The following is an 11,737-nucleotide window of genomic DNA, read 5'->3' on the forward strand; positions in this document are numbered from 1 at the left end:
ACTTAGTTTTGCAGCGAGTAGGCACGCTCTGAACTGCATTACAAGTGCAAGCAGCATGTACTGTGCTCCACATGCTACCAGGAGTGTCCTTGCTAATAAGGGAAGAGATATGCGGGAGTTTGTACAATCTCGCAGGAGGACAGTGACAATACTTTTATCAGTGATTGGAAAGTGGTAATACTGCATCCTTTTTTTTTTTTTTTTTTTTTTTTTGTACAGGCTGCTTTGTACAGTACTGTATATCCAGCACCGGCGCCATTCTTGTCTTACAAATGTTATCATACATCAGCTCACCTGCAACTAGCCTGAAGAAAGCAGCAGATCATGGGCATGCACCGCCCTGCTGTTTACTATATCCAGAGTCAGTGCCACGTAGGGGCCAAAAAACTTGTTTACTATAACAGAAGTTTTAGTATCAGAGTCTACTGTACTAGGCGTTGCTCCCATAGACTTAGTTATAATGGAAATTGGCCAGGGCCTGGAGAGGTAGTTTACTATACCCAAATGTTTACTATATCAGAGATCAGAATTTATTATAACAAGATTATACTGTATTTACCATTAGTGCTACAGATAAAATATTTATCTCAGAAGGTGCATTTTCACTTTAGTGATGACAGTAAAAATATAATAGAACGTTATACAGAAGCTCTCCCTATTAATATCCCTTCAGATAAGCTTTCCGCCATTCAAGCTACTTTCCCCATTTACATGGTGTACTAGGTCCTTGAAATATTTAGGAACTAGACGTCCATCTGATTATGACTCACTATACACTGCTAACTTTCCCCCTTTCTTTATAGAGATTAGACGACTGCTTACTAAATGGTCCCATCCTAAATGTTCCTCTCTATGGCAGAATTTATAGTGTTTCTATGACCATTCTTCCCAAGCTGTTGTATTTGTTTGAGACTCTTCCAGTCCGAGTTCCCATAAGCTGCCTGCGTTCCATAGAATTCTAAAATCTGTTATGCCTATTCGAAGAGAGCATGGTGGCTTCGGGTTGCCCGATGTTGTTAATTATCTAGGTGCTCATTTACGCCATGTTGTACCATGGACTCATTATGCATATTCCTAATGGATGGAGATTGAGAAACAGTAGCTGTCCCTGGTCTACTCAAAAAAACCCACTTCATGCACCTTTACTGAAAATTATGCTCTTTACCAGAAGTATTTGGTCCTATTGTGACTTAAAATATGGTTTAGTGTCTCAAACTTCAACATTGAATAACGTATTGTGCCATCCTGACATACCTAATAATTCCATATCATACTATGGGAAGCAATGGTCCAGGACAGAGGTTTTTCAGTTGAGACACTTAATCGACCCTTTATGTACTCAATGTAACAAGCTAAGTCTCGATTTAAATTGTCATCTTTTAATGCTTTATAACTATTAGCAAATTCGCCAATTTGTTCACACTCCATGGCCCATCGATTTTTGAGACGCCTACTCCCTTTAAAATGTGATGTGCTAATGGTCATACTCAACCACATCTCATTTCCATGATATATTGCATTCTTATTACTCCTTCTCTAAACTATCCGATTGTACGTACAGTGGTTTGCAAAAGTATTCGGCCCCCTTAAAGTTTTCCACATTTTGTCATATTACTGCCACAAACATTATTCAATTTTATTGGAATGCCACGTGAAAGACCAATACAAAGTGGTGTACACGTGAGACGTGGAACGAAAATCATACATGATTACAAACTTTAAAAAAAAACAAAACTGCAAAGTGGGGTGTGCATAATTATTCAGCCCCAAGTCAATACTTTGTAGAACCAACTTTTTCTGCAATTACAGCTACCAGTCTTTTTTAGGGTATGTCTCTACCACCTTTGAACATCTAGAGACTTAAATCCTTGCCCATTCTTCTTTGCAAAACAGCTCCAGCTCAGTCAGATTAGATGGACAGCGTTTGTGAACAGAAGTTTTCAGCTCTTGCCACAGATTCTTGAATGGATTTAGATCTGGACTTTGACTGGGCCATTCTAACACATGGATATGTTTTGTTTTAAACCATTCCATTGTTGCCATGGCTTTATGTTTAGGGTTGTTGTCCTGCTGGAAGGTGAGCCTCCGCCCCAGTCTCAAGTCTTTTGCAGACTCCAAGAGGTTTTCTTCCAAGATTGCCCTGTATTTGGCTCCATCCATCTTCCCATCAACTCTGACCAGCTTCCCTGTCCCTGCTGAAGAGAAGCACCCCAAAAGCATGATGCTGCCACCACATTTGACAGTGGGGATGGTGTGTTCAGAGTGATGTGCAGTTAGTTTTCCGTCACAAATGACGACCGTCCCAGAGGAAAGTGCTGCGATCGTTTGTGCTCATCGTGTGTCACCACGTTTCCACGGGGTCGAAGATGGATCAGGGAGTGCTTGTCGTTGGGTAACATCGCTATGATCCATCTTCCAGTGTCTTCAGGTGAGTATTCAGCCTAAGTTGGGCTACGCATGGATCTCTTCTGTAAGTACATACAGTGATGTGAAAAACTATTTGCCCCCTTCCTGATTTCGTATTCTTTTGCATGTTTGTCACACTTAAATGTTTCTGCTCATCAAAAACCGTTCACTATTAGTCAAAGATAACATAATTGAACACAAAATGCAGTTTTAAATGATGGTTTTTATTATTTAGTGAGAAAAAAAACTCCACTGTGGTTTATCACACCTGAGTTCAATTTCTGTAGTCACCCCCAGGCTTGATTACTGCCACACCTGTTTCAATCAAGAAATCACTTAAATACAAGCTATCTGACACAGAGAAGTAGACCAAAAGCATTTCAAAAGCTAGACATCATGCCAAGATCCAAAGAAATTCAGGAACAAATGAGAACAAAAGTAATTGAAATCTATCAGTCTGGTAAAGGTTATAAAGCCATTTCTAAAGCTTTGGGACTCCAGCGAACCACAGTGAGAGCCATTATCCACAAATGGCAAAAACATGGAAAAGTGATAAACCTTCCCAGGAGTGGCCAGCCGACCAAAATTACCCCAAGAGCGCTGAGAAAACTCATCCGAGAGGCCACAAAAGACCCCAGGACAACATCTAAAGAACTGCAGGCCTCACTTGCCTCAATTAAGGTGAGTGTTCACGACTCCACCATAAGAGACTGGGCAAAAAACGGCCTGCATGGCAGAAATCCAAGGCGCAAACCACTTTTAAGCAAAAAGAACATTAAGGCTCGTCTCAATTTTGCTAAAAAAACATCTCAATGATTGCCAAGACTTTTGGGAAAATACCTTGTGGACCGACGAGACAAAAGTTGAACTTTTTGGAAGGTGCGTGTCCCTTTACATCTGGCGTAGAAGTAACACAGCATTTCAGCAAAAGAACATCATACCAGCAGTAAAATATGGTGGTGGTAGTGTGATGGTCTGGGGTTGTTTTGCTGCTTCAGGACCTGGAAGGCTTGCTGTGATAGATGGAACCATGAATTCTACTGTCTACCAAAAAATCCTGAAGGAGAATGTCCGGCCATCTGTTCATCAACTCAAGCTGAAGCGATCTTGGGTGCTGCAGCAGGACAATGACCCAAAACACACCAGCAAATCCACCTCTGAATGGCTGAAGAAAAACAAAATGAAGACTTTGGAGTGGCCTAGTCAAAGTCTTGACCTGAATCCTATTGAGATGTTGAGGCATGACCTTAAAAAGGCGGTTCATGCTAGAAACCCCTCAAATAAAGCTGAATTACAACAATTCTGCAAAGATGAGTGGGCCAAAATTCCTCCAGAGCGCTGTAAAAGACTAATTGCAAGTTATCACAAACGCTTAATTGCCGTTATTGCTGCTAAGGGTGGCCCAACCAGTTATTAGGTTCAGGGGGCAATTTCTTTTTCACACAGGGCCATGTAGGTTTTGAGGTTTTTTTTTTTTTGGTTTTTTTTTCTCACTACATAATAAAAACCATCATTTAAAACTGCATTTTGTGTTCAATTATGTTATCTTTGACTAATAGTTAACGGTTTTTGATGAGCAGAAACATTTAAGTGTGACAAACATGCAAAAGAATAAGAAATCAGGAAGGGGGCAAATAGTTTTTCACATCACTGTAGTTACTTGGGTTGAAAAAATACATACGTCCATCGAGTTCAACCAGAGAACAAAGTACACCACCAGCCTGCTCTCTCACATATCCCTGTTGATCCAGAGGAATGCGAAAAAACCCTTACAAGGCATGGTCCAATTAACCCCAAAAGGGCTTCCCGATTGCAGGTGGCAATCAGATAAAATCCCTGGATCAACATCATTGGGAATTACCTAGTAATTGTAGCCATGGATGTCTTTCAACGCAAGGAAAGCATCTAAGCCCTCTTTAAATGCAGGTATAGAATTTGCCATAACTACTTCCTGTGGCAATGCATTCCACATCTTAATCACTCTTACTGTAAAGAACCCTTTCCTAAATAAATGGCTATAACGTTTTTCCTCCATGCGCAGATCATGTCCTCTAGTCCTATGAGAAGGCCTAGGGACAAAAAGCTCATCCGCCAAGCTTTTATATTGCCCTCTGATGTATTTATACATGTTAATTAGATCCCCTCTAAGGCGTCTTTTCTCTAGACTAAATAAACACAGTTTATCTATCTAATCTTTCTTGGTAATTGAGACCTTCCATCCCACGTATCAATTTTGTTGAATTCCATATTCCAGATGTGGCCTTACTAGAGAGTTAAACAGGGGCAATATTATGGTAGCATCTCGAGTTTTTATTTCCCTTTTAATGCATCCCAAATTTTTGTTCGCTTTAGCTGCAGCGGCTTGGCATCGAGTACGATTATTTAACTGTTGTCGATGAGTACTCCTAAGTCCTTCTCCAAGTTTGATGTCCCCAACTGTATCTCACTTAGGCCCCGTTCACACTTGCGTTTTGCCTTGCAAACGGACCGGATCCGGACCTGATCCTGATCGGAACCCTACGGTTCCGATCAGGATCCGATCCGGATCCGGTCCGTTTGTATCAGGCATGCATCAGGCTGCCATCCGGATCCGTGGGCCAAAAATAGCGAAATTAAATAAAAAAAATGTTGGGGTCTGCAGAAGGTGCACCTGGTGCACCTGTACAATCAGGTTCCTCCACTGTAGGCCTCACCTCCACCTCCGACATTCGGCCAAAACCGCTCCAGCACGTCTGTTACTGCTGCTCCACTCCAGACATGCTTGGCCCATGTGTCCCCATCCGAAATGGCCACTTGGATACGCATAGGAAGTGGGGTAGAACGTCAGGAGTTTGTAGGCAGTGTGTTCTGTGCTTTCCGTTTCCCATTGGCTCCTGTGTTCCGGATAGTGCTGTCAGGCTCAGGCCCGGCTCCGGTCCGGGTGCGTGGGCCGGAGAGCCGGACCCAAAAAATAGCGCATGTTGGAAAAGAGTCCGGATCCGGTCCGGCTCCGTACTGTACGGAACGGACACGTGTGAACGTCCGCATAGACTTTGCATTGCTATGCGGAACGTACGTTCCGTTTGTACAGTATGCGGTCCGGATCAGATCCGGAAAATCCGGATAGCGAACGCTAATGTGAACCGGGCCTAATCTTGTATGGTGCTAGACCATTGGTATGACCAAAATGCATGACTTTACATTTTTGAACATTGAATTTTATCTGCCATTTATGTGCCCATATAGCCATCCTATCCAGATCCTGTTGCAGTATGTCCCTATCTTCCTGTGAGTTGATGATTCTGCACAATTTTGTGTCATCTGCAAAAATAGCAACATTGCTTACTACTGCAACTACTAGGTCATGAATAAATAAATTGAAGAGCACTGGGCCCAGTACAGACCCCTGTAGGACCCCACTGCTTACAGTCACCCATTTTGAGCACGATCCATTGACCACAACTCTTTGTTTTCTGTCCATTAGCCAGTTCCCTATCCATGCACATAGACTCTTCCCCAGTCCTTGCATCCTCAACTTTTGCACCAGACTTTTGTGGGGAACAGTGTCGAAGGCCTTTGCAAAGTCCAAGTATATCACATCTACAGCATTCCCAATATCCACATTAGCATTCACTACCTCATAAAAGCTGAGCATGTTAGTCAAACAGGACCTGTCTTTAGTAAACCTATGTTGATGCTGAGAAATGAGATTATTTTTTACTGCATGAAAAAAAATTATATAGTAGATCCAGTAGATTTAAGCTACTAACTAGAACTGCACAGCATGTACCAGTATTTTATTATTGGGAAGTAGAATACTGCACTGATGGAAGTCATTGGGCATGTCTTCTTTATCTTTATGTAGCTGGGAGGAGGCTGTGAGCTGGCCATGATGTGTGATATTATCTATGCTGGGGAAAAGGCACAGTTTGGACAACCGGAAATCTTGCTTGGAACCATTCCAGGTACATTTTTTTTTCTTTAGATTTTATCAGATGACAAGAGCGAGTAACAGTTCACACTTCACTGGAACTATGATCTTTACTTTCCTGGACTAGGGGGGCACCTCCTTACTGGCAACAAAATTAAAACGTTATTTGCAGTGTAGAAAACAAGTTGTAACATTTTATCAGGTTTTTATTGTTGCCACCACAGCAAAAACACTGAACAAGGATCTAACCCTTTTTAAGATCTACCAAAATAAAAGTTAAAGGTTTGCTAAAGTTCTGCTTAGGGTCTTTAATTTCTACTTTTTTTTTTTTTTTTATCCATCCTAGTTGTAAAGCAAAGGTAGGCAAACTTAAAGAGGTGGCAACCTACTCTAAAAAATGAAAGAAACCACAGAACTGGGGATGGTGCGTGAATTTGGGGGTGAGGCCATGTTGTCATAGGTGAGCTCAATAAGAATGGGGCTCGGCAATAGCTGTCATACACTGACCATAATTCACAAAGGCGGATGGGTACATCACTCACAGATTGTGGACACAAGCACATTAAAGGACAACTATTAATAAACATTTTTTTTTAACCCTTTCGGGACCAGCTGCCTAACCCCTATTAAGGACCAGGCGATTTTGCAATGAGGGGGAGGGGGGGGGGGGGTCAGACAGCCGGATCCCTGGTAGGGCTAAGCTGGGCATGGCATCCCCAGTGTGGCCTAGTGTCCCCCGTATTGCAGGCAGCCTTTACTCTCCTCCCAGGCTCCAGCGATGAGCAGCTGTGGACCCCTCCGCTTTGGCCGGCATGCACGCTGGTACTGCTGCTCAGTTCTGGGTCGCGGCTCGATGAAGACGGGACCAGATACTTATGTCAGAGCGAGCTGGGATGCCGGCCAAACTGGAGGGGAGCTGTAGGAAGGTGAGTGGATCCTCTTCTCCCACCCGCCGCAGCTCTAACAGTGATCACTACAATCCACCGGCAATCGTAGTGATCAGGAGCCAAGCGCAATGGCTCCTGATCACTGAGGGGAGATGTCAGCTGTCATATGACAGCTTAATCTCCCCTCTCTGGTGTGCACGATCGTGGCGGGACGTTTCGTTTACTGTCACGTTGAATCTACGTCCAGTCAGAGCGGCAGCACCACCTGCTGGATGTAGATTTGTACTGTGTCGGTCCCCATCTGGTTAAACGTGGATGGGAATAGCTCGTCTAGGTGCTTCTACTGTGTATATTGATTGAAGGCATCCAGCAAAAAGGACACAGAGTAATGCTGATAGTAGCCTATCAGTAATTTTACCTATATTTTGCTGTCCCTGATAGTAGAATATCTGTAATCATACTAATATTCTGCTGTCCTACTGTAACCTAAACCTCACAGTGCCCCCCCCCCCCCCCCCCCCCACCACCTATGCCAAACACTAACATCCCACCTATTGACACCTAACATTAGCCTCCCCCATCTATGTCTAACATTAACCTCCGCCCATTCATGCATAACGGTAATCTCCGGCATCACGTGCAGCGGCCCCAGTACTCTACTCACCTCTCTCCCAGGCGCTTTGCACACCACGCTGCACATCAGTCACTCCCCCAGCACTTCACTCTCCTCCTCCATATGGGCTTTAGCATCCTCCCTAGTCCGAGGCAGGGCTTCTCGGCATGCACAGCACGCAGCATAGCGTATGAGTTTGGCATAGCTATAGCCAAATTCTCCCTTCGATTTGCTATGAGACGGAGGAGGAATAGTAATTGGTGCCGCCTGGAATTTGTGCTGCAGCTGGATGAGCCTTCATTTGGCTCACCTGTTGCAAAAATGATGGGCGCCCACAACAAATGTACACCCTAAGTCACTCCAGCAGCGGCACCTACTGTTATCTTCTCCAGCACCCCAGCTGTAGCCGCAGTTGTTCTCAGGCATCCCAGCTGTAGCTTCAGTTTTCCCCCTTTGCCGTCCTAGCTGTAGCCACAACTGTCCACTGCCAAAGTTCTGCTACAATGGGCATGATTCACAAAAGTTTTTCACCGGTTTTACTCTTTCATCTTATCTATGTTACTTTTTGATGCTCCCAAAGAGCAAAAAATATATTATAATTAAAGGAAACCAGAGCTGAGATAAACTAAAAGTTTTATACATTCCTGGGGCTTCCTCCAGTCCCATGCGCACGGATCGCTCCCACGCTACCATCCTCCGTCTTCCTCTTTGGTACCGGGTCCCGTAACTTCAGCCAGTCACGGACAGTCTGCACAAAAGAAGTGCGCCCTCTATGTATCTCTCCGGTGACTTATTTTGCGCAGACTGGCCGCAGTTATGTAAAATACAAGTCGTGTAAACAGTTTGTCGTGGTGTTGGTCATGCACTTGCACTGTATGGGTACACTTAGCTCAGCTGTGATTACATAGCCAATTCCAATACCACACTGCCCGCTGGGTAAACTGCACGTGGCATACAGCCAGCTGAATGCAGAGATGGGACCACAAAGCAGAAGCTCTACTGCAAGACAAATGTACACTTTTGGCCTCATGAAAACACCTGGGCTGTCAATGGCTACTACTGTTTAGCATTCAAAGGTATTACTTTTAGAGTAGGGCTTTAATCAGACCAGTTTTTAAACTGCAGTTAAGGTCCCGTAATCCCAGTGCATGGAAAATAGGAAATGTACTCAGAAACTATTATTTCTTACATGTGTCATTTTTCTTCTGTTGTCTGGCATTGCATATTTTGTCACGTTTTGTTATCATATTTTTTTTTTTTTTTCATTCATCATAGGAGCGGGAGGTACCCAGAGACTTACAAGAGCTGTTGGGAAATCTCTGGCAATGGAGTTGGTACTTACTGGTGATCGTATCTCTGCTGAGGAAGCTAAACAAGCAGGTACTTATTTTCTTGTGAAGTTCTGACATCCTAGCAGTCTTGAATTGCAATGGACATTCTCACTCTCCCATACCCTGTACAAAGATTCCCCATCTTCCCACACTCCAAACATGAGCATGCTAAGGGTAACCATCACTGCTGAGCAGTTAATGCTTCACGCAAACTTGTGGTAGCCACCACCACATGTTTTAATGGAAACATGCATCATTCATAAAATGTGCTGCTGGTGGCCTGACCTTGGAAAATTTCTGTATCCCTCACAGCCATGTCTAGAAAGGAATGCAACAGATAATACTATAGCCTTTGTTTCGGAGACTCTTGAGTTATTAAATCTTTGGTCTGAAAATGTCACATATTTAGCTTTATGTTTTTTAAATATGGTCTAATGAAAAGAAAAATTAGAACCAGAAATATTTACTGTAAAAGTATTCTAAAACAAACATTAGCAACAGTACAAATAAGGATCAGTGTAAGGAAAGGAAAGTGTAAGGTGCCGTAGTTTGGGTCTACCTACTCTTTTGTATGTGGTCCAGAGTTGAGATCAGTTGAAGATAAAATTCTGACTGATATTAAAAAAGAGCCCTTGTGCCTTCATAAAATTACTCTCCATAATTCTAAGCGTTTGTGATGGTAAGATGACCTATCAGTACTCTTTTTGTATAGCATCTTTTCTACTTTTTGCATAGGGTGTTTTTCCATCCAAGAGCTCAGTGAGTTTGAAGTATGCAATCTGAAAACCAGCATATCCTTTGTCTGAGCAAATTATAAATTCATAGAAATTAAACACAATACGTGTGCAAATTGTAGTTCTCAGGTCTAATGTTGCTTTTTTTACCTTCTGGATTTTGTAATATAGCTGTGTCTGTGGCTTTAAAGTCACTTTTGTGGCTTCCAAAGGTTGGTCATGCTTATGGTGCCCATACACGGTACAATAAAAACGTTCAATTTTCCAGTTTATTCAATCTAAACGAGCAAATTGAATGAAAGTCAAAAAGAATCTTTTTTTTTTTTTTTTTTTTTTCCTTTCGATTAAGAAATTTGAACGATTATCCCGTTTTTTTGAGAAAAATCTGATTGGACATGCTGGAAAAATTTGATGATTGTGTTGTACATGTATCATGTATGTTAAGTTGTATGAAAAGATCTTTTAGATTTAAATTGTTAGAAATGTTTCAAAGTTTATCTCTATTTGTATTGTTAAAAATAACATGATTGAAGATTTAATGTTTATTTCATTGTTTTAATCATTGCTGTGTTGTGAAAAGTTGCATTATCCATTCGTAGATAATTATGGAAATTCTTTGGATTATTCTCCCTTAATTCTCTTAACAGAGGAACATTGGGATAGTTCTCTTTATCTAATAGCCAATTTTTGCACCATTTCCTTTTCGGTTTGTCCTCATCATGGAGAGTCCATAGATACAATGCAAATGCAATTTTGGCCTTCTTCCTGTTGGTTAATAGAGCCATTTGTAATTGTTCTGTGGTAAAAATTCCCTCAGCACATAAAAACAAAACAAACAAAAACACTGTGAGGTAAACACAGCTATGTAGTTTCTCTGAGGTAATATTAACTTCACAATGAATAAATTGAACCACTCACAGGAAAAATACAGCTCAATAGACGCTTTGATCAACAACTGCCGTCTGTGTTAACTAACTGAGGTAAAATACAGCTCAAGCTGAAAAAAGGAGAATCCGGTTGAAAAAGTCACTTCCGATCGAATAAACCCTTCGATCGAATACTCTTTTTTTGCATCAATCTTATTTCTCAATCGATTTTTTTGGCATATGCGATCTTTTTCCCCGGATTTTCAGCCTAATCGAACATTCGTGTATGGTACCTCGAAAACAACTATGTGATTTTTTTCGATCTAACGGGATAATCGAACAAATTTTGTCTAATTGAAAAAATTGTACCATGTATGGGCCACCATTCGTGTTGGTTCACATATTCAGCAAAACACAGAATTAATCACACTGGACAAACGGAAATGTCAGTGGATCCTTTGTTACATATGCGATCAACAAACCAATGTGTCAAAGGACCCTGTCACTCCGGAGTGCATTTTTCGGTTAGTTTTAAAAAACTGCTCACATTAAAATCACGGCAAAATTGCTGCAATCAGGATTTTTCGAAAAGTTGCATATTGCTTGGTGAACTAGGGAGCTTTGTCCAAGGACCCCTTACGGATTAGGTACTGTGGTGTCTTTAATCAGTACATTATCCAGATGCTAAACTCTAGTGAAACAACTGTGCACAGGGCTTTATTCTTACAGCAGAGAAGTAGTTTATCATGATTATCATCTGTGAAATAGGACATTTTATTCATAGAGTGGCTGGAGAGCGTATTGGCTAAAGTGAACCCGAGATAAGTGATATGGAGACTGACATATTTGTTTCCTTTTAAGAAATAACAGTTGCCTGGCTATCCTGCTGAACCTTTGTCTCTAATACTTTAAGCCAAGCATACGCATATCAGGTGTTTATGACAATATTGTCAGAACTGACAAGATTAGCTGCATGCTTGTTTCTGGTGT

General features: G+C 41.9%; 1 protein-coding gene across 1 annotated transcript in view; it reads left to right on the forward strand.

The window, feature by feature from the left end:
* Positions 1 to 11,737, forward strand: part of ECHS1 (enoyl-CoA hydratase, short chain 1) — a 31,325-nt gene that overhangs the window by 13,471 nt on the left and 6,117 nt on the right. Inside the window, exons 4-5 of the mRNA XM_068258031.1 lie at positions 6,251 to 6,350; positions 9,092 to 9,196. Coding sequence (XP_068114132.1) covers positions 6,251 to 6,350; positions 9,092 to 9,196 — 205 coding nt within the window. The remainder of the gene's footprint in view (positions 1 to 6,250; positions 6,351 to 9,091; positions 9,197 to 11,737) is intronic.

Source organism: Hyperolius riggenbachi, chromosome 10, assembly GCF_040937935.1.
Source record: "Hyperolius riggenbachi isolate aHypRig1 chromosome 10, aHypRig1.pri, whole genome shotgun sequence".
Taxonomy (NCBI): domain Eukaryota; kingdom Metazoa; phylum Chordata; class Amphibia; order Anura; family Hyperoliidae; genus Hyperolius; species Hyperolius riggenbachi.